The sequence below is a fragment of the Chenopodium quinoa genome, unplaced genomic scaffold (genome assembly GCF_001683475.1).
Source record: "Chenopodium quinoa cultivar QQ74 unplaced genomic scaffold, ASM168347v1, whole genome shotgun sequence".
Classification (NCBI taxonomy): Eukaryota; Viridiplantae; Streptophyta; class Magnoliopsida; order Caryophyllales; family Amaranthaceae; genus Chenopodium; species Chenopodium quinoa.
Window position 1 is genome coordinate 3876544 of NW_018743691.1, and position 24311 is coordinate 3900854.

The 24311-nt window shown below is 33.6% G+C and overlaps 2 protein-coding genes across 2 annotated transcripts; one reads left to right on the top strand and one right to left on the bottom strand.

The window, feature by feature from the left end:
- The first annotated feature begins 1498 nt into the window (after positions 1 to 1498).
- Positions 1499 to 20397, top strand: LOC110683806 (ubiquitin carboxyl-terminal hydrolase 26-like). Its single transcript, XM_021860220.1, has 15 exons — positions 1499 to 1685; positions 3038 to 3142; positions 3249 to 3845; positions 6008 to 6263; positions 7363 to 8093; positions 9221 to 9329; positions 11166 to 11347; positions 11707 to 11991; positions 12066 to 12273; positions 12553 to 12624; positions 12827 to 13039; positions 14888 to 15151; positions 16425 to 16566; positions 17370 to 17536; positions 19244 to 20397. The coding sequence occupies exons 2-14, from the start codon at positions 3063 to 3065 to the stop codon at positions 17462 to 17464; spliced, it is 3234 nt and encodes a 1077-aa protein (XP_021715912.1). The 5' UTR covers positions 1499 to 1685; positions 3038 to 3062; the 3' UTR covers positions 17465 to 17536; positions 19244 to 20397.
- Positions 20398 to 21001: 604 nt separating this feature from the next.
- On the bottom strand, positions 21002 to 22386 carry LOC110683688 (guanine nucleotide-binding protein subunit gamma 1-like). Its single transcript, XM_021860077.1, has 4 exons — positions 22020 to 22386; positions 21744 to 21796; positions 21606 to 21650; positions 21002 to 21470 (listed from the first exon to the last, which is right to left on the bottom strand). Exons 1-4 carry the CDS (start codon positions 22197 to 22199, stop codon positions 21389 to 21391), a joined length of 360 nt encoding a protein of 119 aa, XP_021715769.1. The 5' UTR covers positions 22200 to 22386; the 3' UTR covers positions 21002 to 21388.
- Positions 22387 to 24311: the final 1925 nt, after the last annotated feature.

Here is a 24311-nt window from a genome sequence, read left to right on the forward strand (position 1 = left end):
CCCTCTTTAAAACAAAAGGCATGTATGATTCCCACTATCACTTTTTCTTGGTATGCGTAGGGGTGAAAGTTCGGATTGTGATTCAGATTATAGGATAAACCAAATTAATTTAGTTTGGGATTTTTGAAACCAAATCCAAACCCGGATTTGGATTTGGTCCAATCCAATCTAAACCGTTTTAATTTAATTTTCAAAAACGAAACCAAACTAAACCGAAATTATTGGGCCTAATTAACACAGCAAACATGCGTGGCTCATGATATCATGCCAATAATAAGATTTTCTACATACATATAATAAAACTGACATTAAAATATGAAATTTGACATGAAAAGGCATACATAAATACATAAACTTTAAATAATTCTTGATAAATTAAAAAATAACATTGTATTTGGATGTTCTATTAGCATGATATGAAAATAATTCAGATCTAAGAGTTGTACATAACTTCAACCTAATATAAACCACAAAAGACATTGCTAGAAGTCGCCGGTAGGGTGGTAGGTGACGGAGTGAGAAAATGAGAGAGTCGTGAGGTTTTTTTTTTTTCTTCATGAGAGGCTATTAGCTAGGGTTAATTTTCCTTTCGACTTATATACTATTGGAAATAATTGGAAATATGGGGTGTATAAAATTTGGTTTTTAATTCGACCTTTTTTCCCCCTTTTTTTAACTTAAAATCGAAACAAAAGCATAATCATTTTTTTTAATTTTATTTTATTATTTTTTTTAATCCGAATTGAACGGAATTAAAAATAACCAAACTTTGAATTACTAATTTTAATCCGAATTACTTTCACCCTAGGTTTGCACAACTACAATAACTAAGTACAATTTAAGAACAAAAATGGAGAACGTATTTATTTAATTAAATTAATTTATTATTGTAATGAAAATGTCTCAACTACAGAGTATTTGCTTTGTGTGTTGTCTAACGTGTCTCTATCCGTGGATAGGATAGAGTGACAGTTAATTTATTTGAAATTCATTGTACTTGCGCCGTTTCATGTTTGATTTCTTACTCTTTATATAACTGTGCAAATGGTGCAATCCCTAGCTTATTTTTACAATCTTCAATATTCTTTTTCTTCCGAATAAACAAATTTCAGTAGTTTGCCATTAACTTAAAATTACTTAAATCCTTTAGTTATTGAAGAGTGAAATTGTCCGAACGTGATTTCATTGATTCGGGTCGAGTTAAATTAAACCTCATATCACATCAATCAATAAGGTACTCTCATCGTCTCTTATGTAATCCCCCCCCTTTTTTTTGTGGTTTGTCTTTCTTATAAGTCTTAACAACGCTTTGCTTTCAATTTGAAAATAAAAATCTTAATTATGTCCTCAATCTCAATTTATGTTTTACCACTTGTTTAATAAACGATAACTTTTTCCTCAAAAAAAAAAAATAAACGATAACTTAATAATGTGAAAGACGAGACAATCTTTAAGAGACTAAAGGAGTATCAATATTTTGTTTAAACATTTTTATATTCAAGATTCCTATTTCCTACAGACAATCAACAGTAATACTCTGAAATTCACAAATTAAGAACAGAAGCCAAAGAGGTGAAGAGCGTTCTTTCTATTTCCCCCAAATCGAAGATCAAATTAGAATATTTTAGGTCTACAAGTTCTAAATTTTCTAGAAAAATTGAATTTACCCACTCGCTACTTTCTAGGTAAATTATCGTTATCTAAATTCTCGAACTTTTTGTTGAATTAATCATACAGATTTATCATCTGCTTGCTTAATTTGTCCCAAGTGATTTTTTTTTTTTTTTTTTTTTGTAATTTTTCTCCAAATTATGTGTATACATAATTTAATTTTGTAATTGTGGTGTAATTAGTATATATTGTTGGATTTTGAATATAATCTGCGCGTTTTTTGGAGTCTTTGAATGTAATTAATTGTTAGAATGAGGTGAATTATTGTTCGATAATGCTTTTTCTGCAACTTCTTGATTACAATTGACTAGAATAGTTGAAGATGGAAAGTGTATAAATGTACAATTATTATATATTACTTGAGTAATTGAAGTTTGAATGCGTCTTTGTGCTTCTATATGTGGCACAGAATCGGCTTGAGTTTCGGAAATGGAAATGTTTTGTAAACAGGGAAACCTAAGGATTTATGTGCTTCTTAATAGATGTTAACATGTTAAATTACTTATTAGAAGTAACATTGAAGTGCCAAGAATAAATTTTTCGCGCAAATATTAATAATGTATGGTGTCTTTATGCATTACATCTCATTTTTTTGACATCTCATTTTGATTCACATTGAGTAATTTGATTGGAAATGTTATGCTGGCATTTTTTGGGGTGTTAAGAACCAATACTATTCATAATAGCTGTGGTCTTTGACCGACATTTGGTCGTAATGACTAGTGTGTTGTGAAAAATTGTATCTTTGTAATGATGCTTACAACAGAGAAGCTTATTATTTCTTCTGTTGTGCATAGTATATATCATCTGACTAGCTGTTTGCCTTTGATGCTTTTTTTTTTTTTACAATTATTTTCCGCAATAGATTAAACAGATTAGTGGCACTATTAGATTGGAATGTTAGAATTGGTTAATTGTAAATCGTATGAGCTTAAGACTTGATAGGGTTTATAAGTGAATTTAAGTGTTGTTAGATTAGCCCCCCTAGAAACTCTAGCCTTAGGCCTATCATATTTTGAAAGTGAAATGTTGGAATTTATTGATAGTAAATTTTGAATAGCTATAACTATAGAATACTCCCATAGATATTTTTATTTGTCCCTGGTGTGTATGAAACCAGAAGTGGTTTGAGTTGTCCTGAAGTCCTATCCATGGAAAGGAACTCGATTGGTATAAAAGTTAAAATTATTGACTCAAATGTTGAAATTTCATGCATACTGTGAGGGAATACATTACCTTCATGGGAATCCATGTACCCGAAATGTAACAATTTCTAATCAGCTACAAATTTTTGAATATTTTAGTTATATTTTCCAAAATAATTTAGTCGATTTTGTTTCTTTTCTATTCCCTATATTGCTTGCAGCTCAGGGGCCAAATAGGTTGTTACAATGAGCCGGCCGTCTACTCGTAACAAGAATAAGCGCAATAGGCCGGAGGATGAACTTGATGCAAAATCTGAAATTTTGAGGTATGTAATTAATACTCTTATTATTATATTAGTTTTGAATTTGCCCATTCTCCCAATTGACAGTTCTTCAAATGAATCCGTAATTTGACTAACAAATATGGTTCAGGAGGATTCACTCAACGGGAAATGTAACAGATGATGATTTAGCACAGCTTTACAATATTAGAAAGACTAATTGTCATGGGTGCCGTGTTAATACAAAGGACAATCCTAACTGTTTCTGTGGGCTGATTCCACCCCCAACTGGAAGTCGTAAAGCTGGTTTGTGGCAAAAGGTTTCAGATGTAATTAGTTCATATGGTCCTGATCCAACGAAGGATCTCAGGTCTTCAGTCGAATCTCCTGCGGGTTTGACAAATTTGGGTGCTACATGCTACGCCAACAGCATACTTCAATTCCTTTACATGAACAAGGATTTTCGTGAGGGCATTTTTTCTGTTGAGCCGCATGTCCTTTTGCAGCAGCCAGTGTTGGATCAATTGGCACGTCTTTTTGCACAGTTGCATGGTAGTAAGATGGCTTTTATTGACTCAGCACCTTTTATAAAAGCTCTTGAGTTGGACAATGGTGTTCAACAGGACAGCCATGAGTTCCTCACTTTGCTTTTGTCCTTGGTTGAACGATGCCTTAGCCATTCTGTGGTCCCTGAAGCAAAAACTATTGTTCAAGACCTTTTTAGGGGAAGCATGTCACATGTTACCAGGTATAATTAGATAAATTAGCTTCGTTTTGTTGCGTTGTCTTGCTTTTTATGAACACTGTTTTTATCTTTAATACATTACATTTAGTTGTTGTGGTAGGAGAAATAGGATGCTTTATTATTGCTTGAGCAATGCGTTTCCACTTTCCAGGGCTCAATTATTGCTGGTTATATGTTTTACTGCTAGTGTTGTGTCTTCGCTAACTATTGCTTATCCATATACTGGGTCACCGTTGCTCTTCCAGATAAAAAAAAGGATTATGCATCTTGTTTAGGCCGTGACAGTGAAAAGTAGAAAGTAACACCGGCAACCACTTGATCCCTGTCTCTGATAGTGTAGACTAAATATTGTGAGCATACAGGAAAATGTGTTGATTGGCAAGAAAGTGTAGAAAATGGGAGGTTTCTAGTACTGCTAACTCACTAAGGGGCTCTTGGAGTCTTGGTTTTTCAAGGAACTTAGTTTTTCTGTTTGTGAAGCACGTTTACATAGATATCGTGTGGTTTTGAAGGTACATTTTATGCTATTGGAGTGCAATTTCATTACCACAAAACAAATGATGCTGTTTAGGGATTTTCTTATATATCATGGGTATACGTAATTATCAAGCCTAACTCGGGTATTTTATTGGCTTTACATTTTGAATCTCAGCTCTCATTAGTATCAAGCCAAGACGGGAACAAAGAATGCATGCTCACCTATTTAAATGCATATACAGACATGCACTACCACACATCCTGTCAACTTCTATCATCACTGTCAGAATATAATTTTTTTTTCTTCGGGACTTTAAAATAATAGTGTCTTGTACCTGGATCATATCAAGTAAATTTGAAGGCCACAATACTTTTCATAGGTTTAATGTATTCTTGTTTTGCTATATTTGAAATCTATATCTACATTTGAGAGGGGAAGGGTATTATAATTTAGCATCCATCATAGGTAGTTTTATCATTGTCTTCCTGGATGATATTGACAAGTGTAATCACTCGTCTTTGTGTTTGAGCTTTGGGTTGGTCTTCGTAATTATGTAGAATCTGGTCTCATTGTGTGATTTAGATTCTTTGTTTGCGAAGTCTTAGAATGCTTCTGTATTGTTGAGCATGGGGGTAGTCTTCGTATATATCTAGGCTGTATTTGGTTCCTCCCGAACTAGGTAGCTTTGCTTTCCATTATTTGCTGTACTCCAACATGTTATGTACCCTTGAACTTTTTTAGCTTCTGCTTTTGTTAAATTGACTGGCTTGCTGATTGAATCGCATTGTCTTCCCTGTTTCCAATGTTATTTGGAAGTTCAAAGCTCTCGAATTGTTGAATGCCAAGGTCTTTGTGTTAGCAATTGTTTGCAGCAAGATAAAATTTCTTGAAAGTTTTTTGGTGCAGTGGCTGATCAGGGCCTTGTCTTATAATATTTACATAATGCAGTTCAAACTTCAAAGGTGCGAACTCAAGGTCATGGAGCATGGTGTAGGATTTTTGCACATGAAAGAAGCCTTGGTTGTGCTTGGTTTTTTTTGATGTAAACCATTGAAAGTGAGGTAGGTTGGGTTTAGGAGGATAAGGACAGAAGGTGCTTTGGAGGTGTGCGTATTTGGCAGTCATTTAGCCATTCAGGTGCTTTAGTTGGAGCTCATTGATGTTTTTATTTTACTTATCTTTACTCAAGGGATAATAAGTTTAGATAGTTAGATATGCTCTTATAAGCTATATAGGCTAGGTTCCAGGCTAATCAACTTTAAATCAGGGTTAATAAGGGCTACCCAAGGTTCAATTGTAACTACAATAAGCTTAGATTGATTAATATTAAGTTGAGATTTAGGAAATTCAATTGAAGATAATGCGTAGTCACAAATTTAGGGAGATTGGGCTATCATGGGATCATGTTACGTTATCTTGCTTCTCTATGGCCTGTTTTTATTTTTATTTATTTATTATTTTCTTCTGATAAAGTCTTCTTTAAAGAGACACCTTTTACCTCAAGAAAGGAGATAAGGAGGAAATCTTATCCTCTGACAGTGTTGTTTTGAGTTTACATTAAGTAAATTTTTGCTGTTGAAAATATCCTATTTTTCTACTAGATAGCCTCACATGCTTCTCAGTCATGATTTTTTAATAGTCATGTTAGAGGATATAACTGTGACATTGTGTGATCTCTTTCTTGTAGATGTTCAAAATGCGGGCAAACATCTGAAGCTTCTTCAAATCTGGAGGACTTCTATGAACTGGAATTGAATGTGAAGGGCTTAAAGAGTTTAGATGAAAGTTTGAATGATTATCTTAGCGAGGAAAAACTTGAAGGGGATAATCAGTATCACTGTGACTCATGTGGGACAAGAGTTGATGCTACTCGCAGTATTAAATTGCGCACACTGCCACCTGTACTGAACTTTCAGCTTAAGAGATGTGTTTTTCTCCAAAAGGTAATCACTTGAATTTGATTTTATTGCTTGAAAATTCCTGATAATGATGCATTTTTCGTATTTTTATCCTGCTTCTAGAAAACTTTGGCTAGTCCTAAACCTACCTACATTTATAACTCCGGCTTAGAATTTTGGTTTAAACCCTAATATATCATAATAAGGGTTAATGCGGCTTTGGGGGGATGATTCCCAATCATTTGTCTTCATTATTAAAACTGTGGAGCTGGGACTTGGAGGAGGGACTATTGATGATTTGGACTGACCCGAAGCCTTTGAGGTTTTTTTGACTGACAAGCAGTCTTCCCACTTTTCCCATTTTATACATAGTGTACGTATTCATAAATTCTTGACATCTCTTACATTACAAAGTAAAAGGTCGCTATGGGTGAGGAACATAATCTCTTGGCACTAAAATTGCACATTTCTTATAATTTCTTGACATTCTGGGGCATCTGCCTCCTCTGAATTTCCCCTTTCTCATCTAATAAGGCAGTTTCCAAGCCCAACTTTTTTTCCTGTTTGGTAGCCAGGAGCGGCATATTTTCCAGAAATCTATAGGCTTTGAGGGCTTAGGAAGGGATTGCTTAGGAATAGTATCTGGTATAAAAAGGGCAGTAAGCTGGTTGAAAATTTGAAATATCCTAACTAGAGCTCCATTAGGTGAGAGTCAATATTTAGCATCTCTGTGTTCTTTTTTTGGCATCAGAAAACTCATTTTGAAGCTTAGCTAAAGCGATGCCATCAGTCCAGGATGAGGTAAAATAACTTTCTGTAGACTCTTTGTCTGTTTTCGAAATGTTCCTTCTTAGTGCTTTTCATTTTAACTATTCAACTTTCTTTCGTCATCTACACAAGCATAGCTTAGTTTTCATTTAGTTGATGATGTCTGTATGGTGGATTACCCAGGTTTTCTTTGACTAGATCATTATAATAGTATGCACTTTTAGCCTGCTATGATAGGAATTTTCAATATGGCATTATGCATGTCTTCACTGTCAACTACAATTTGAAATTAAAGGTTTTTCTGCAGCAGTCATAACAGCTTTCTGCCTAGGATAAGTCTATCCCGTCTATTAATGATTCTTCCCTATGTGTGTAGACAACAACAAAAAAGAAAATCACATCTGCATTTTCTTTCCCGGAGGAGCTGGACATGGGAAAAAGACTGTCGGAGCCCTCAGAATCAGCTTTTATTTATGGCTTATCTGCAGTGTTGGTTCACAAGGGAACTGCTGTCAACAGTGGTCATTATGTGGCTCACATCAAGGATGAAAGCAGTGGACAGTGGTGGGAGTTTGATGATGAACATGTTTCAAATTTGGGTCATCATCCTTTTGGTGAAGGGTCATCGTGTTCTGCCTCTAAGACAAATGGTACATCTACCCAAGATGTTAAGACTTCTGTTTCAGATGAAAATCACATTGATGTTGACCAGCATGGGTCGTTTAAGGCTAATAGTCGTGTGGAGAGGTATTCTTCAAGTGATGCATATATGCTGATGTATACTCTTAGACCTAGAAAGAGTTGTCAGAATGGGTCAACAGGGCATAATGCTATTACTGAGAAAATTGCTGGGGCTTCAGTTCCAGTTGACAGTAGTCTTTCACTTCCACCTCATCTTGCTGATGATATAAAAGCACAAAATGATATTTACCTTGAATTGTGTGAAAATTACAATACGAGAAAGGAACAGGAAATAAACACCATCACAGAGCGAAGACAAGAAGTCCGTTCTATTCTTTCTGAGGCACCTGTTCTTTCCCTTGAAGAACCATATTTCTGGATATCTATGGATTGGCTACGACAATGGGCTGACAATGTGACTATCTCGTAAGTGGCCGTTTTTTTCTCCATATGTACCAAGCTCTGATGTTACTCTTCACTTTATTTTCTAGTGTGTTTAATTCTGATGCTTATGTGAGATATGCATCAGAAGTGGATGTTTATGCTTTGTTAACTACTTCCTCAGGCTGTTTTGAGTAGAAAGTCTAGTTTTAGGCTAATATTATATGGACTATGTGGGCATTCTAAGGTGTATTATTAGAATACTCTACATGTATTAAAATTACCTACTTATTTTTGAGGTTTAGACTGGCTTTTTGCCGATTTACTATTCATTTTTGTTCTTAGACTCTGTTCTTCCTATGCTGTGCAGACTATCCTTATTAATAGTTGACTCTTGGATAGCGTAGGTAGTGTTGAAGGGAGTTCACCTTGCTCCTTAATGATTTAGGTTGGCAAATGAAGCACTTAATGAATATTCATTTTGAAATTGACTGTCTTGAACAAGTTGCTATGAGAAGGAAACACGAGTTTGGTTTTGTTTAATACTATAGAATGAGTTGGTATAGTAATATTGTTCCATTTTTTATGGCTGGATTATATTAGTAAGGCTTGAGGAAATGATGATTCATTTTTAAAAGAAAACCGGTGGGGAGAGAGTTGTTGATCTAATTTGAATGTTACATATCATAGAAAGTGGGGGGGGGGGGTTATTAGAAGATTGACCAAGTTTTTTTTCCTAGACCATGGATGTCTAAGCTGGCTTATGTGTTGGGAAATAAGAGTTTTTGTTGAGAAGTAATATTTGGCTCATAATGTTAAGCCTTATAGTAAATATTGGAGGATGCAAAGTGGAGTAGGCTCTCATATGCATTCATGGTTATGAATCTTATGATGAATTACTGTTTGTTATCATTTTATCTTAAAGAAGCCCTATGATCCTCATGGGTATTTTCTGCTCTCCATCATTTCTTTATCTCTACCATAATCAAGTTATGTTAATGGGAGGCCAAGATCTATTGGCAGATTCAATACTTTTATGGTCCTTTTTTTTTGGTAGCACAACACCCTATTTTTGCAACTCATTGGTGAAAGCTTCTATGCTCTGCTCCCATTTTTTTGTTATTTCTTTTGATAGTGGCATTATGTTTTGATAACATTATTATTGCGGGCAGTGCCATAGACAACACCAATATTCAGTGCATGCATGGGAAAGTACCAGTGTCAAACATCGTTGCCATGAAGCGGTTGTCAGCTAAAGCTTGGACCTTGTTATACTCCAAGGTATGCTGCTTGAATTCCTTGTATGGCTAGGACGTTTAATTGTTTCTATGTATGTGGAAATTGTTTACATCATTCCCAAACTGTAAAATCAAGTGCTTAAAAAATTATTGCTTTATTCCTTTCTCCTTCTCCAGATGGTGGGTAATAATGTGGTGTAAACTACTCCCTCTACTCAATTTTAGTTGTCTTTTAAGGTGATTATAAGTCAAAAGACTTATAAGTCAAAAGACTTATAAGTCATTACAGTGACATTCAAAACCAACTGGTCATGTACTCATTATTATCCTTAGTGACTAGAAATATTACATTGATTTTTCCAAATTGTACAAGTATGTGCATCGCTGCCTAAAGTAACCACACAGAAATACCTAAGTACTTTCTCAGATTGCTCATCTCTTGGGCTTGATCCAGAATTTAACCCTGTTCACTCTGGGCATATAAAAAATTATAGCAGACTCTCCCTGTAAAATAAGAAAGAAGCAGTTGTGCTATTTGCCACCATTGCCCTAAATTGAGGTGATCTTACTTTTAGGCTGAAGTATTCTAACAATTCTGGGTTTGAATTCACATTATTCGTGAAAGTGAACATGGATATGAAGTGATTAGGCATATTGGAAGAGAATGTTTTGTGTGAGATAAATGTGTGGAATATTTCCATGTAGTGACTTGTATGTCGTAAAGGTTTACATCAAATTCCTATTTAAGGTATCACAAGCGATATGTTGGCTTACTGATAGCACTGAACGAGTTGATGTTAGTATTGCAATAGGTCTCTTGTTCAGCTTCTTTTTTTTGTTTTTTTTTTTTTTTTTTTTTGAGGGAAAGGTAGGGTTAAGATATTTTTATGACTACTCATCTTTATCTTGAATAATTAAACAAATTTTGTGATTTTTTTCTAAAGGGCAGTCTACGTGTTTATGGAAAATGCAGATTATCTTATCAACTTTGTACCATGTGGATGGGATGTGGCATCCTCACATTTAGGAAACTTAAATTTAATCATGAAAGGGATATTGTTCTAATCTTAATATTACCTCCATCTCAATTATTTGCTCAACGTATAAATGTCGCAGTTTCTAATTTCTAGCATATAAAATATAATTCTAAGGATATGTGTAGATTGTGTACTCTCCCAATTTGAAAGAAATAAAAATAGAAGACAAGATCTTTAATAATTATTCATTTTTATTTTCTCTCAAATGTCTGCTTCTTTGGAATCATTTTCTAATTCCTCTTTCTCTCTTCCGACTCTTATATTTACCGTCTTTCCTCCTTCCACTAATTATGCAATTCATGCAAAATAAGACTACTTTTTAAGTTGCCTTCAAAAAAAAAAAAAAAACTACTTTATAAGTAGAATGTAAACTGAAAAATGGTAGATAAAAGAAGTATGTGCATTCTAATTACATCCTTTTCTCTTCTTTTTGGTATTCTGTTCATTTCATTTTTGGCTTAAAAAATTATCTTCTTTGTTTCAGTTTCTAGCTTCTGTACATGAATCTTCACATTTTTTATTCTGAAATTTACTCCATCTTCTCTCATACTCCTAGTTTCCTTGTTTTGCAAAAAAAATATACGAATAATCAAACGCCTATGTTGACAATTTTTAACTGAAAATATAGAGTATATATTATCTAGATACAAAGTTACCAATCTAGTAACCTGCTTATTTATCTTCATTTTGACTTAAATTTAAGAGAGACTAGGCTTCTTGTGCTAGTAGGCTTGTAGCTTAGTGTCCTGACATGTATTTTTTTCTTATCCTGTTTTATTTAAATCTCTTTAAACTGTGATTTTTTTTTTGTTTCTCATTTTTACAAAATTTATATGTAACAGTACAATGGAGGTCCTTGTCTGGGCAGGGATGACTTTTGCAAGATTTGCTTAACTGATTCTGCACGTGCCATTGTTACTGCTGATAGCTATCGAGATCGAAGGGCGTACATGAAAGAATTTGCGGAAGCTGCACTTGCAGGGAGTTGTCCGGATGGTAAACAGTATTATATCTCCAAACCATGGTAAGTTGGAGGGCCTTTTTCCTGTTTTCCATGTCTTAGTATTTACTGTTTGTTCATTTTGTACTTAGTTTTGTTTCAAATTACTAGAAGAGTTTTGGGAATGACAATGCCTTTTCATTTTCTTTTGTTTAATTTCATCATTTAGGAGTATGATATTCTATTTCCTTTAAACTGTTTTTGTGGTCAATGTATCTGCTGCATGTGGATTTTTTTTTTTTGCTTAGCTAGCATTTAACATTAGAAGATAGCTTTTGTTATATTATTAAATATTTGGATTTTTATGTCTGCCTTTTCAAGCTTCTTGCTTCATTTTATTTTTTTCCTGGATGAGTAGCAATATAATTGAAGTTTTCTCATAGGTTACAGCAGTGGTTGCGGAGAAAAGCTAGCGATAACCCCTCTGAAGCAGATGCAGGACCTACAGCTTCAATAAGGTGCCCCCATGGGCAACTCATGCCTGAGCAAGCTACTGGTGCTAAGCGAGTGTTAATCCCTGAGAGTCTCTGGATTTTTCTGTATGAAAATTCTAATCTGGTAAAACCAGATGATCAGTTGGGATGTTCAACATTTTCATCAGATGCAGAGACATGTACCGAGTGTTGTTTGGAGCTCACCGAGGTTGCTTCTTGGGAGGATACTCTAAGGTGGTTTGGCCCTATACTATTACTATTAGTTTTAAGCATATCCACAGATTGCTGATTCATTCGTCTTGCTGCAGAGAAATCAAGTTGAAGCAGCGCCAGAACCATGAGAAATTGGCTCTTGGAAAGGCTGTTCAACTTTCTTCAAATTGCAAGTACTACTTGTTACCATCTTTTTGGCTGTCAACATGGAGAAGCTATATTAATACAAGTGGCAAAAATAGTTCTTCAACGGCAAAGCCTGAGAGGCTGGATAGTGTTATCCGTTCACTTATATGTACCACAGTGAGTTCTACCATCCTGTGCTTTTGTGAACTCTTCCTGCTGTTAGTATGCCGTTCATTTTTGTAAGGTCGGTAGGGAGGTGATTAGGAAAAGTTGTGCTAACTATATCAAACATATGCAAGTTAAGTAGAAAAGTAGTGCTCCAAAATAGAAAAATTATGAATACTCAGTGGCAGAACTCTGTCAATTTGTTCACTATAGAAGATGACAAACTCTTGTTTATCTTTTTTTGTGAATAATTACTTCAATGTTCTGATTGTTCTTCCACTTTATTTTCAGCATTCTCGATTGCTGGAGAGGCCTTTGGGCTTGACATGCAAACGTGGGGTGATATTGCAGAAGTTCTCTGCGGTGAGTTTTAACAAAACCATTAACCATATCTCTTACCTGCCATGTCATAATCATGCTGATGAGTGTCATGGATGTTAAACCAGATTCATACTCCTTGTGGTGTCACACACTGCTACTGTACCACGTTTATCTTTACTTTCAATTTGCCTTTTGTTTAAGTCTGCTCACTGATTTAAAGTTGGTTTATTCTTTCCAATTTCAGACAGAAGGCCTGTTAATGGTGAGTGAAAGTGACTGGAGACATTTTTGTGAAGAATGGGATGGAAAAGAAGAGAGAGGCATACTGGCTGAGATTGAATTTAAGAACTCGGCTGAGGGACATTGCCAGGAGATGCCATTTACTGAGGAGCATATGAACGAAGATCAAAGTGATGAGTTTGAGTCTAGGGAGCCTGTGATAAAGACTTCTCCTGAGGTATTTCCTGAGCTTCGCTATAATATTTGTAACACTGTTGTTGAATTTTTGAGTCTGTAACAGATAATCGGAAACTGTTGCTGAGAGGTTTCCTCTTTTTTTTTTTTTTTTTTTTTTTTTTTATGATCACATTTGCTCCCTATTTTTTATCTGATGAATGCAGAAGGTCGTGAGGGACATAATATTGATGCTTTTTTTTTTTTTGTTTTTTGGAATAGTATATTCATTGATGAAGAAAGCCCCCCCCCTCCGGCATGTGCTCATGCCCCTTGTGTTTGTGTCTTGATGCGTTCTTTTATCAAGGGTGTTTAGTGATCTACTTTCATTTTCTTTGTGTGTGTGTGTGTGTTTTTTTTTTTTGGGTGATGAGGCTTGTGTAGTTTCCTTTTATTTTTTTTATTTTTTATTGTCACACTATTGATACCTTTTTCTAAGCCTTTGGGGAACAATCACAGAAATGATTTAGTATGAATATTATGTGTTCCGGCTGGAATACAAGCTGGAAACAAACTAGGTTGACAAATCTCTCCAAGAGCGAGAGAACTGTATATAAATCACTAATTAACAAAATTTGAAGAAATTTTATTTTTATTTTTTAATCATAGACTCAGGAGGAGTTATTCTCTCCATTTCCTGAATTATTCTTGGAGAGAAGTCTTGATGATTGATATAAATTTCTATCTATGAAACTTCCAAATTCTTGGACAATAGTGAATAACTCAATGATTGAGAAATCTTTGGAAATAGAAAAAAAGAAGGAAAAAAAAATACAAACAGTTACTTTTAATAAAAGAAAGCCCATTGAAATAATTGTGGCCCACTTGTTTCTTGTGATGTGACCTATTGGCTTCCTTGGAAACTAAAAAACTAGGGGTCTACGGGGGGGGGGGGGGGGGGGTAGTAACATTGGTTGGCTTCTTTGTATGAGGCATAATATGCATATCTGTTTTTCCTTGATTCTATTGTCAGATATCAAGTGAATGGTAGGTGTTGCATTTCTTCTTTTCTGTAGCTATTGTGCTCGAGATTTGCAGAAGTTAAGCTTATACTGACTCAACTTTTAAATGAAATGAAAAGTTGGCTCAGCATGACATAGTGGGTTATAGGCTTATAGCTGAGGCAGTAGATGGCAGGGGAGGTGTTTGTCTGTGCATGTTGGCCTACCCTTTATTACTTGCACATGTATGTATATTGATCTATTCTTCCTTGGCATAAGGGTTTGGTTGATTTTCAAACTTGTTTTATGTTGCCCCCTTTGTTGCAACTTGCGAGTTGAGCTGCATGATTGTGTTTGCCATAGAGATTAAGAATTGTTATTTTTATATGAATACAGGAATAGACTGTGAGGAGAGGGAGGTTGAAAAGTAAGAGAAAGTGGGTAAAGAGAAATTGTTAGAAAAAATGATTGGAGAGAGTTAAAATGAATGAGATTTTGTGTGTAGAGAAAGATAACCACATGAGAAAGTGCCAAGTATTTCGGGATGCCCAGAATAGGAAATCATGCAACTTTGTTAAGGGCTGGAATTTATTTTACTAATATGTTTTTGGTTTATATATCTTAACACTTTCATCTTTGAATCTCTATGTTTGTGGGAGAAGCTCATGACTAAATTTGTTTGTTTGTTTTTTTGTTTTTTTTTTTTTCATCTTAATACCCACCTTTTTTCAAACTCTTTCAAATGTTTATCTTGTTATGCCCCTTTCTTTATATCGTACGGTTCCTTATGACGATTCATGTTAGCCGATCCCAAATCATTTTGGGACTAAGGCTTTGCTGTTGTTGTTTTATATTGATTGCTAGCTTGTCTCTTGTCTACTTCTTATTGCCATTTATTGTTTTATTCTAAGGTATGTGAAGAATGCATTGGAGAAAAGGAAAGCTGTGAGTTAATGCGGAGGCTTAATTATAGTAATGAGGACATTTGTGTTTGCTTTGTACGCGGTAAGGAACCTCCCAAATCTATTTTAGAAGCTTCTGGGAACAATTGTGAGGCAGATCGTCGGACCTCCAAGCGTTCTAGAAAGACATCATTTGGAAATTCCAAGAATTTAACAGTTTCAGGTTCTACAACAATTTATCAGTTAAAGATGATGATCTGGGAATCTTTCGGGGTAGGTTGCATCTCTTCAAACTTTCCTTTTGCAGCTTTATTAGCAAGATACTTTATATTTTGCTTTCAAGTCTTTATGGTTGATTTTGAAGGTGTTCGCCAGAGCTCTCTGTCACAATTTGATAGTGGTTAAATTTCTGTTTTATGGTTGGTTTATTTTTAAAATTATTTTATAATTTTTAATTTAAATTTATTTTAAAATAGGTAAAAAATAAAAATAAAAATGAATAACCATGTTAATGTCTTGTTGTCTGCATACTTGGGAATCTTTCGGGTTAGGTTGCATCCTTTCAAAATTCCCTTTTTCAGCTTTAGTAGAAATAACTTTATATTTTGTATTTAAGTCTCTATGGCTGATATTTAAGGTGTTCAGTCAAAGCCCTGTGTCACCATTTGATAGTGATAATATTTTACAGAAATACTGTTCTGCTACTTTTTATTTTTATTATATTTATAGTTTTGTAAGAAACCTACGGATAACTATGTTGAAGTCTTGTTGTCGTCTGTTTACTGCTCAGAGGTTCAGCAGAAAATTTTATTATTGTTTTAGGATGTAAAAAATTCTTGTTAGGGCATGGACCACCTTATTATTTGAAGGAAACACTTATGAAGTGCCCATTTCATTTTCTTCCGTTCACCCCTGTAGCAGAATATTTATGGAATCCTTCTTACGCTTCTTTTTTTCTTACAAAAAGGTTGTTTGTGTGTTTTATTAATCTTCGGATAGGAAAATGCTGAATTTGATGCAGCTTAGTTTCCCACTGTCCCACTGTTCCTCAAAGAAGAGGATTAGTACAATTTCTTGCAAAAAGTTACTTTAATGCTAAAATCTAAATTGTAAAGAGAACTTAAAGATGGAAAATCTTTGTCTGTCTCATTCCCATCGTTATTGCTTGAGAATATGGAGATCTGATTATTATTTTACCAGTAGGATATTGTTAGAACAGAGCAGTTATAGAAAATTAGGTCTGGAGAAGAAAACTTGAACACCATGGATATCAAGATAGCAATTTCTTTAAAAAAATGGAGTGTAATTTTTCTAATTGTGAAGTACCCTTTATGTTCTGCTGACAATTAATGAAGCATTAGCTGTGGAATTAGCACAATGATTGGAAGGAAACTTTCAAATGCCCAGAAAATAAGTTAAAATTCAAATTAGGCTCTGGCAATTCTTTTTCCTTTTCTATAATGTCCCTTTGCTGTCTGTGTAGTGTGCACTTGCTGTTTGATGGATAATCTTTACATGTGTTGATAAGAAGGCATGTTATATGCAGGTGGTTAAAGAAAACCAAATACTTCATAAAGGATCCAAGGTGATTGAAGGTGAAGCTGATACTCTTGCTGATCTCAACATATTCCCTGCAGATGTGCTATGGGTGACTGATTCAGAAATCCATGAGTATCGTGATATAGCTGGTAATAGCAATATATCATCCTCATGATCAGTAATGGAATATACTATCAATTCGAATGTTCTATTGTGCAATTTTTATTGTTATTTCCTTAATTATGATGATTATGGGTTGGAATCACCATTACCAGATTCACACCTAACCCCATGAATCTCGATTGGGTTTGCACAAACCAAGTCACTGTTTGCCGGCTTCCCAATTCGCAGTGGTTTGCGAATTGAATTGTTGGTACCTCCGTCCCAAATCTGAGACCTTAATTAAAATTGATGCTTATTAGTGGTCCTGGTTGTAACTAACCAAAATTTAAGGGTAGCTTCTTGATTTTTCCTCTTCCTACAGAAAAGTAACCAGAAATTCTAGTAAAGCATCTCTTAATTGTTTCACATTTCGCAACTGAAATGTTTGCCCAATACTATTGTTATTGTGGATTGCTGGCAGACATTTTTGTAAGCTGTGTTTTGGATGCTTGTGTTATTGCCTGCACAAATCCCGGTCTCTGATGTCGTTTTTTGTTGTTTGCCTTTTGTCTTCCTTTGCTTAGCATTATTGCAATGATATGTGTCCGTTGCTTGTTGGCGCGCTCTGCTTGTAGCTTTGAATTTATTATTTTTGGTTCTAGAAACTGTATTGACATTTTAAAAAGTAACAACATGAGATGATGCCGTAAAGTAAAATCTTTTTTAAGATTTCAATATGATCCTATATTTCTTGAGATTCCCAATGTGGAACTATGGTTTCTATCCATTTTCATTTGGTGCCGAACACTATTGGTATTCTGTTATATGATCTAATTCACTTAAATCTCAGATGAACTTTCAGAGCAGAAGTTTGATGTGCGAGAAGCTGAAGAAGGGTTTCGTGGAACACTGTTGACTTCTAATTCTGCTTCACAAGTGGTCTAAAGGACTGGATTCTAAATCTTTATATTGTTTATTTATAGTACTGGGAGCATGTCTTGCTTTGACTTTTTCAAGGTGAGGAATTTACTGCTCAATCATTTTTTGTTGTTGTTGTTGTTGTGTGTGTGTGTCCACGTATGTTTGTGTTACTTTTAGGTGTTTCCTGGTAAGTCAATGTCGATGCTGTAGGTGTTTCCTGGTATCAATTGTCCTTTGGTTCCTTATACAGCCATTTGTCTGCATTTCTTATGTATCTATGAAAAAAAGGGAGATAGAATTATGAGGAAATAGTGTTATTTGAAAGGGAAATGGCTTTACATTAGGGAATTTGTTTTGGTGATTTATGTGTTTGCATTTGTAAAGTCTCCAAATACTTAAGGCTGATTAGAGTTTACTGTCTGTTTGAGGATGGGGGAATTCTTTTTGATTAGTTTGCTGTCATTCTATTGCTATATTTATGGAGAAGCATCTTGTAAACCCTTATCACCATATAAAGTGTAATGCATTGAGTATAGGGTAAGGGCATATTAGGAAATGTAATTATCTTTCACTTAGAGGTTGCTTGAGCAACTAGGGAGGAAATTCAGTTAGAGGAGGGAATCAGTCGGAAAAATATGATTGATTGATTTTAATGATAATTATACCTCTCGAGAGCTTGACTATCATTTACAATTTCTGCATTTCTATTTCATCAGTCAAATTCGCACTCTTCCTCCTTTAGCATCCTGTCTATATTTTCAGATCATTACATGATGTTGACTTCAGTCGGATGTTATGTGCTATAGATTATTAGTGCTGTTAATTAAGATAATATTAAGAGTGAAGTTTGCCCGCTCCGCCTTCCCTCTTCTCTGTTCCCTTCTATTTCCTCTCCATCTTCCATATCCTCAAAATAGAAGTTGTTACATCAGAATAATGCATTTTGAAATATTCTCCAGAGCATCTTTGGGTATATCTTGCTGCGATGTGAGAATTTCTATTTAAGCTACTGGGAAAGATGATTAATTGCCACCTAATGAGACTAGCATCTTTAACACATTGTAATAGGGCATTCATATGGACTATGGAGGAACTTTTTTACTGGCTACCGAAATACTTGTTTTGTGTAGCACACTATAGAGTTAATATATATTTTGTTGGTGCTTGGTAAAGAGTCTTTCGTGCAGAAAATTCCAAACCTCAGTATTCAATTGTAAAATAATAATAAAAAAAAATGTATCTGCCTGGAGTGTTAGAAATTGTAAATTTGACCCATTAAAGAAAGGCGATTCCACTGTATTTCAATATGCTGATAAAAGAGGGCTAAGCTATAGAGTACAGTTGCTTGTAAATCAAAGATATCCAGATACTCCGTTAGTGTATGTTTTACCTTGTGCTATATAATGTATAGCAAAGTATGCATATGTGCTGATCTGACAATTTTATTTAGAATTGCAATCTGATATTTACTTGTACTATCTGCTGATTTTAATTGGGCTTGGTTCTTTGTTGCTCAAAAGATTAGTAGGTAAACTGTGTTGCAAGGTGCAGAATCTATGAAATTTTGAGGGAAGAATTTATCATCATTTTTTTTTTGAATTTTTAAATTTAGTGATTCATCCATAAATTTGCTGAAAGTTGATAAGCCAAAATGTATTTTGTGAAAATGTAGAAACTATTAATATGTAGCCTTTTTAACGATGAGGCTTTAGCTGTTAATTTTCATGTACATTTTTTCCTAAAATTTCCACCTTTTTTTAGATGTCATTGCTTACGCTGAACCCTTGTTATTGTGTGGTGCAGGGTGGCTGTCATTTTGGTATCTCTTGGCTTTGTTTTCGTTGTATATTGGAGGATTTTTCCCCACTTCCGACAGGGGATTGAGATGTGCCTGCTGTATCGTGATGTTTGAGAAGAGAGGGCGAGGGGATCAATTTTGATGTCAAAGAATCCCCTTTGATCTAGGTTTGCAATTGCCGGTGTGGATTTCATTGTATTATATTGGTTTCTCCATTTATAGTTGAATGGAGCTGTAGAATAGCTTTATGAACACAAATACTTGGATTTTTGCTATACCGGTTGATCAATGAAAAGGCCTTTTGTTGTCTTCTCAAAACACAACCCCTTTTCCAGGTTCATCTTATAACTCGTCCCTTCTTTTTACTATCATGTATAGGCATGTAAATATCTCCTGGGTTGGCCCTTATACCTGGATTTCATGCATGCTTAATTGTGCAACTTCAAATTCCTTGGAAAATCGCAAGAAATACAAAGGTCGAAAGCGAAAAGGTACTAATTTTACAACGGGACTTTAGATTTGGGGTGTTATAGATATAGTAAAGCCAAGATAAACTTTATGCAGGCTGATAATAGCAGCAGTATGCCCTATATCTGAACTTTTTGTTAGCCAGGTCTTCCTCAAACTTGTCTTAAACGATATGATTGAATGCACTATATGAATGCTTTGAAATTTAGAGCTTTTGGTATGAATCTATAAAAACCCTTTTATTTATTTATATATTTATTTTTATTAATAATATACTCTGTCGGAGTACTATTTCTAAATGTTCTTTGTAAAATAAAAAAAAAATTAAAAAAATTAAAAAACCATGAAGAGGAGGGAGTCAGGGAGTAAAGTCCATTTTTAAATTCAAAATTAAGTCACTTTTATATTTGTCTATAAAGAATATAGAATGCTCTTTAGAGACATGATTTTTACAGCACAAAACTTATTCTATTGATTTATTCTAAAATATCATGAGTTACTCTTCTTTGTAGAAAACTCCCCTTTATTTGACAAGGTAAAAAAAATTTAAAAAAATAAAATAAAATAAAATGAAAAGAAACAAAATTCGAATAAAACCATTTGGGAGTTGGGACATCATCTTTATTAGCACATCATATCCTTGTTTCATAACCTCTACTTTTCTCTCTACCAATAATAAGGAAAATAAATGAAAATTATGTACATTTGTACGAGTTAATTATTAGTTAATATTTCCATTGTTTATCATCTCAACAACCTTCTTTAACTATCTCTTGGCATTTGTTTTTATTCTTTTAATTTCTACTATAATCTTCAAAGCAATTAGAAATGTAGGTGTTCTCTATTAGAGCTAATTAAATGAGCTCTATTTAGCCTCATTCTTAGACTGATTATAATCTCTCGTCGTTTTGACATTGAGGAAGAGATTATCAAATTATCAATTGAGGTTTATGCTTTATTAACATTTGAGTAGTTTATATAATGTCTTTGTGATTCCTAATAATCTTACCTCATAGATAGAAAAATCATCCAATTTTTGGGGGATTTCCTTCGTATTCTTTCATAATTGTCCTCATTTTTTGTCTAAAAGCCTCATAAATTTCCAATAAAATGGGATTTTTTTTTAAACCCATATATTAGATGGATTTGTCATGCTTTCTAATGTTGCATTCAATCATTCATTCATGTCCTGTGTTACAAACATTTTACTCCATAACATCAATCATGTTAATCACTTCACTCATTTTCATCCTATTTTGGCTTTTTGACAATGCAAATTGGTGTGCAAAGGCGGGGATAATTTTAAACAAAAGTACACATTGCCACCACAAATCTAGGATTGACAACCCGTCAAATATTAATAAACTTAACAACCAACATGTTTGATATCTAACACCTTAACACAATTGTTTTTTAAACTAAAGACTAGGTCTTAAAGTACATGAGATCGACCTCCTAACAAATTTGGGTGCGCGATACCTATTTCTACGCACACCCAAACATATAATATAAACATTAAACATGCAAAATAAGATAGGACCCAAACTCGTAATTTAATATAATTATTCTATAAGGTGTTAGATAACAAACATGTCGACTAGATATGATTAGTCAAACAAAATACAGTAATGATTTTGTGTCACGGAGACTGCATCTGTTTGTCGTTTGTTGTAATGCGTTGTTCAGATCCAACGCCTGTGACTTCTTGAACTGCTTGCTCCTCCAAACCATCTCTCCCAGTTTACATCCACTGGCCCTTTTGTCCTGTAAACATCCCAGATTTTTTTATAAAAATTAATACAAGTGTTATATTAAATATTAATTATATATTGTAAGTAATAACATTAGATTCTTATAATTATGATTTAAATAACAAATAAATAAATAATGGGTTCTTACATTGGAAGAAGAGGGTCTGGAACTGATTCAATTCCTGATATTATTCTGTTTTTATAAATTACAGAAAATGGTTAATTAATTAAGAATAATATATTTAGGAAAATAAACCCAAAATGATTTAGAGGAAGTTTAACTTACTCATTGCAAACTGTGGAAGGTCCACCAATTGTATCAAGGTCATCTAATTCACTCTAAAACCACATATATGAAAAAAATTAGGAACATAATTATTGAATTGAGCTAGAATAAAATAATGTAGAAATCCCAAATAAAAAAAATAATCTACTTCCCCTGTTTCGATTTAATTGTCACATTATTAGTTCAAGTTACACGTAACTATTAATTCCGGACAGAGGGAGTACGTATTATTACTGTATTAGAAATCAGTTGGACAATAATGAAAGAATAATGAACCTGAATATACTGGATTTGTTGGTCAAGATGAGAAATTGCAGCTTGTAAACGATGTCTTCCTATGAAATTTGAAGGGGTTTTTATTCTTCCATTGTTTCTGCTTGAAACTGTTGCAGAAACAGCAGTAGCAGCAGTAGTTTTCTCTGTAGTTACAGCTTGTTCTTCATTTTGTGAGTTCATTTTTAGAGAGAGAAAGAAAAAGGGAAAAAGAAATGAAGAAAAGTAAGCAACTTTAACTTCAAGAACTAACTCAAGAAGTATAAGATAGATTATGATTAGCTTATATTATATGGGTGTTAAAAGTGTAAAATGATTATGATTAGCTTACTGTGTCTTACCCATTTATCCAAGGGATGTTTTGGGTAGTCTGCCTAATTTTCTTTTCTAATTGTGGTAAACTGTTTCCATCTATTGTTAGTTGAGATATTAGTAGGCACACAATTTATAATTTAAGGATGCGGGTAAAAGTTTGGTTTTCGGTTTGAATTTGATTCTACTTCAATCCAATTGATGTACAACAATCCATGGACTATGTTTCTATTAATATAATTCTAATTTGTTATTGACTTTGTTTGGCAATAGGTCGTTGACGGTTTGGTTGGTTTTATTAATTGGATGTTTGTTTGTAGTTTGATTTTTTATCGGTCTAATAACATTTTTGAACCTTTGGTGCTGATAGATACTATTAGTAACTTGATATTCAAAAGCTAAAAATAAAAGCTACTCCAAGCAGTTTTTCATTTTGAGTTTAACCCTTCAGCTAGTTTAAAAAGTCATTTATCAAATAAAATTTTTGGTTGTTTGACCAAATGAAAAGGTTAAAAGTCAACCACTAATAAAAAAAAAATCAATAAAAAGTCATTTACTACACAATGCTATTGAGTTTAGACTGAATTAGATTTTTCAAAATTGGATAACTATTACCTTAAACTCGAGTAGAGAAAGTCAAAAGCAATATATATTCTATAATTTATAGCTTTTCTATCACAATTCTCCAAAACCTCAACTCTAAAATTCTATCTATATTTAAAAAAATTAGATAAATTACTAATCTTTTTCAATAGCTATTCAAAATCATTACGTAGTAGAAGATTTATCTCATGCATTGTACATTTTATTCGAGTACATTCTTAAAACAAATATTGTTAAATTATAAAGGATACCTAAATTAATTTGAAAGTCTTATCAAATAATCAACTAAAAGAAAAAAATATACGAAGATAAGTTTAAAAAAGACGAAAAAAGATGAGACATTTTATATTCCAATGTTTTAGTCAAAATCTCAAAGTACTTGGTAGAAGACTAGTATTGTAGTACGATTCTTTAGTTTAAATTTGAAGTACTAAATTAAGGAAAAAGTTGGTGGGAAGAAGAAAAGCAAAATGACACGGTGACACATTATGGGGCAGTAATTGTGTCGGAAAAAAAGTGATTGAAAATTACTTTACATCATTTTTAGCCATTATTCAAGGGTTCTTTGCAAATTGAATCTCACACATATTCTCCTTCATCTATGATTCGTTTTATCTGGCCGACTGGCCCTACATCATGGGCTATTTGTGTAATTTTATCTTATAAAGTTCACACTGATTAGCACACGCTAATCGAGGTAATTGTAGGTAAATTACAAGGGTTTAACGTAATAATAGAGATAACTATGATGAGGTCTTGACTTAGTGGTTAAGATTGAAAATTTAAGCACAAGTTCAAATTCCTATACCATATACATTATGGTGCATGTAATTGTATTGTGTTCAATCGTATCAAATTTGTTTTACTAATATTATTTTATAAGTAATAAGGTATTAAACATCATTATTAATCCGAAGTAATCCACATAGCCTTTATGGAAACATAAATGTGATGTGAAGCTTGTACTCTTAAGGGGTTGTTGGGTGGGTAGTAGTTAGTAATCCTTTCATTTACAAAATATGGATACTTCATTGTATATCCTCTAATTTATAAGAATTAATAATCATGTACAATCATAGTGTATCCATTTTAAATGTTTTAAATAATTTTTATTCATATATAAAGTTTTATATGCGTTTTAAAGGTTATGAAAAGTCAAATAAGACAGTCTTTTATAAAAGAGGGACAAGTAGCAATAGTGATCATAATTTGCCAATGTTATTAATCCCTCTATTTCTATTTAGTTGACGAAATTGACTAGACACAATTGTCAATACACAAATTTGACTATCAAATCGATATATTTAATTATTGTAATTTATATATATACACACACCTTACAACAACTTACATACTTTTGTTTCGTAATTTAATAATAAT

Excerpts from the sequence above, each read along its gene's own strand:
- LOC110683806 (XM_021860220.1), top strand. The coding sequence starts at position 3,063 with ATGAGCCGGCCGTCTACTCGTAACAAGAATAAGCGCAATAGGCCGGAG. Across the intron at positions 3,143-3,248 it reads GCAAAATCTGAAATTTTGAG|GAGGATTCACTCAACGGGAA; the intron begins GTATGTAATTAA and ends AATATGGTTCAG. Across the intron at positions 11,992-12,065 it reads TCTTGGGAGGATACTCTAAG|AGAAATCAAGTTGAAGCAGC; the intron begins GTGGTTTGGCCC and ends GTCTTGCTGCAG.
- LOC110683688 (XM_021860077.1), bottom strand. The coding sequence starts at position 22,199 with ATGAACTCACAAAATGAAGAACAAGCTGTAACTACAGAGAAAACTACT. Across the intron at positions 21,651-21,743 it reads CCTTCCACAGTTTGCAATGA|AATAATATCAGGAATTGAAT; the intron begins GTAAGTTAAACT and ends TTATAAAAACAG. Across the intron at positions 21,471-21,605 it reads CCAGACCCTCTTCTTCCAAT|GACAAAAGGGCCAGTGGATG; the intron begins GTAAGAACCCAT and ends GGATGTTTACAG.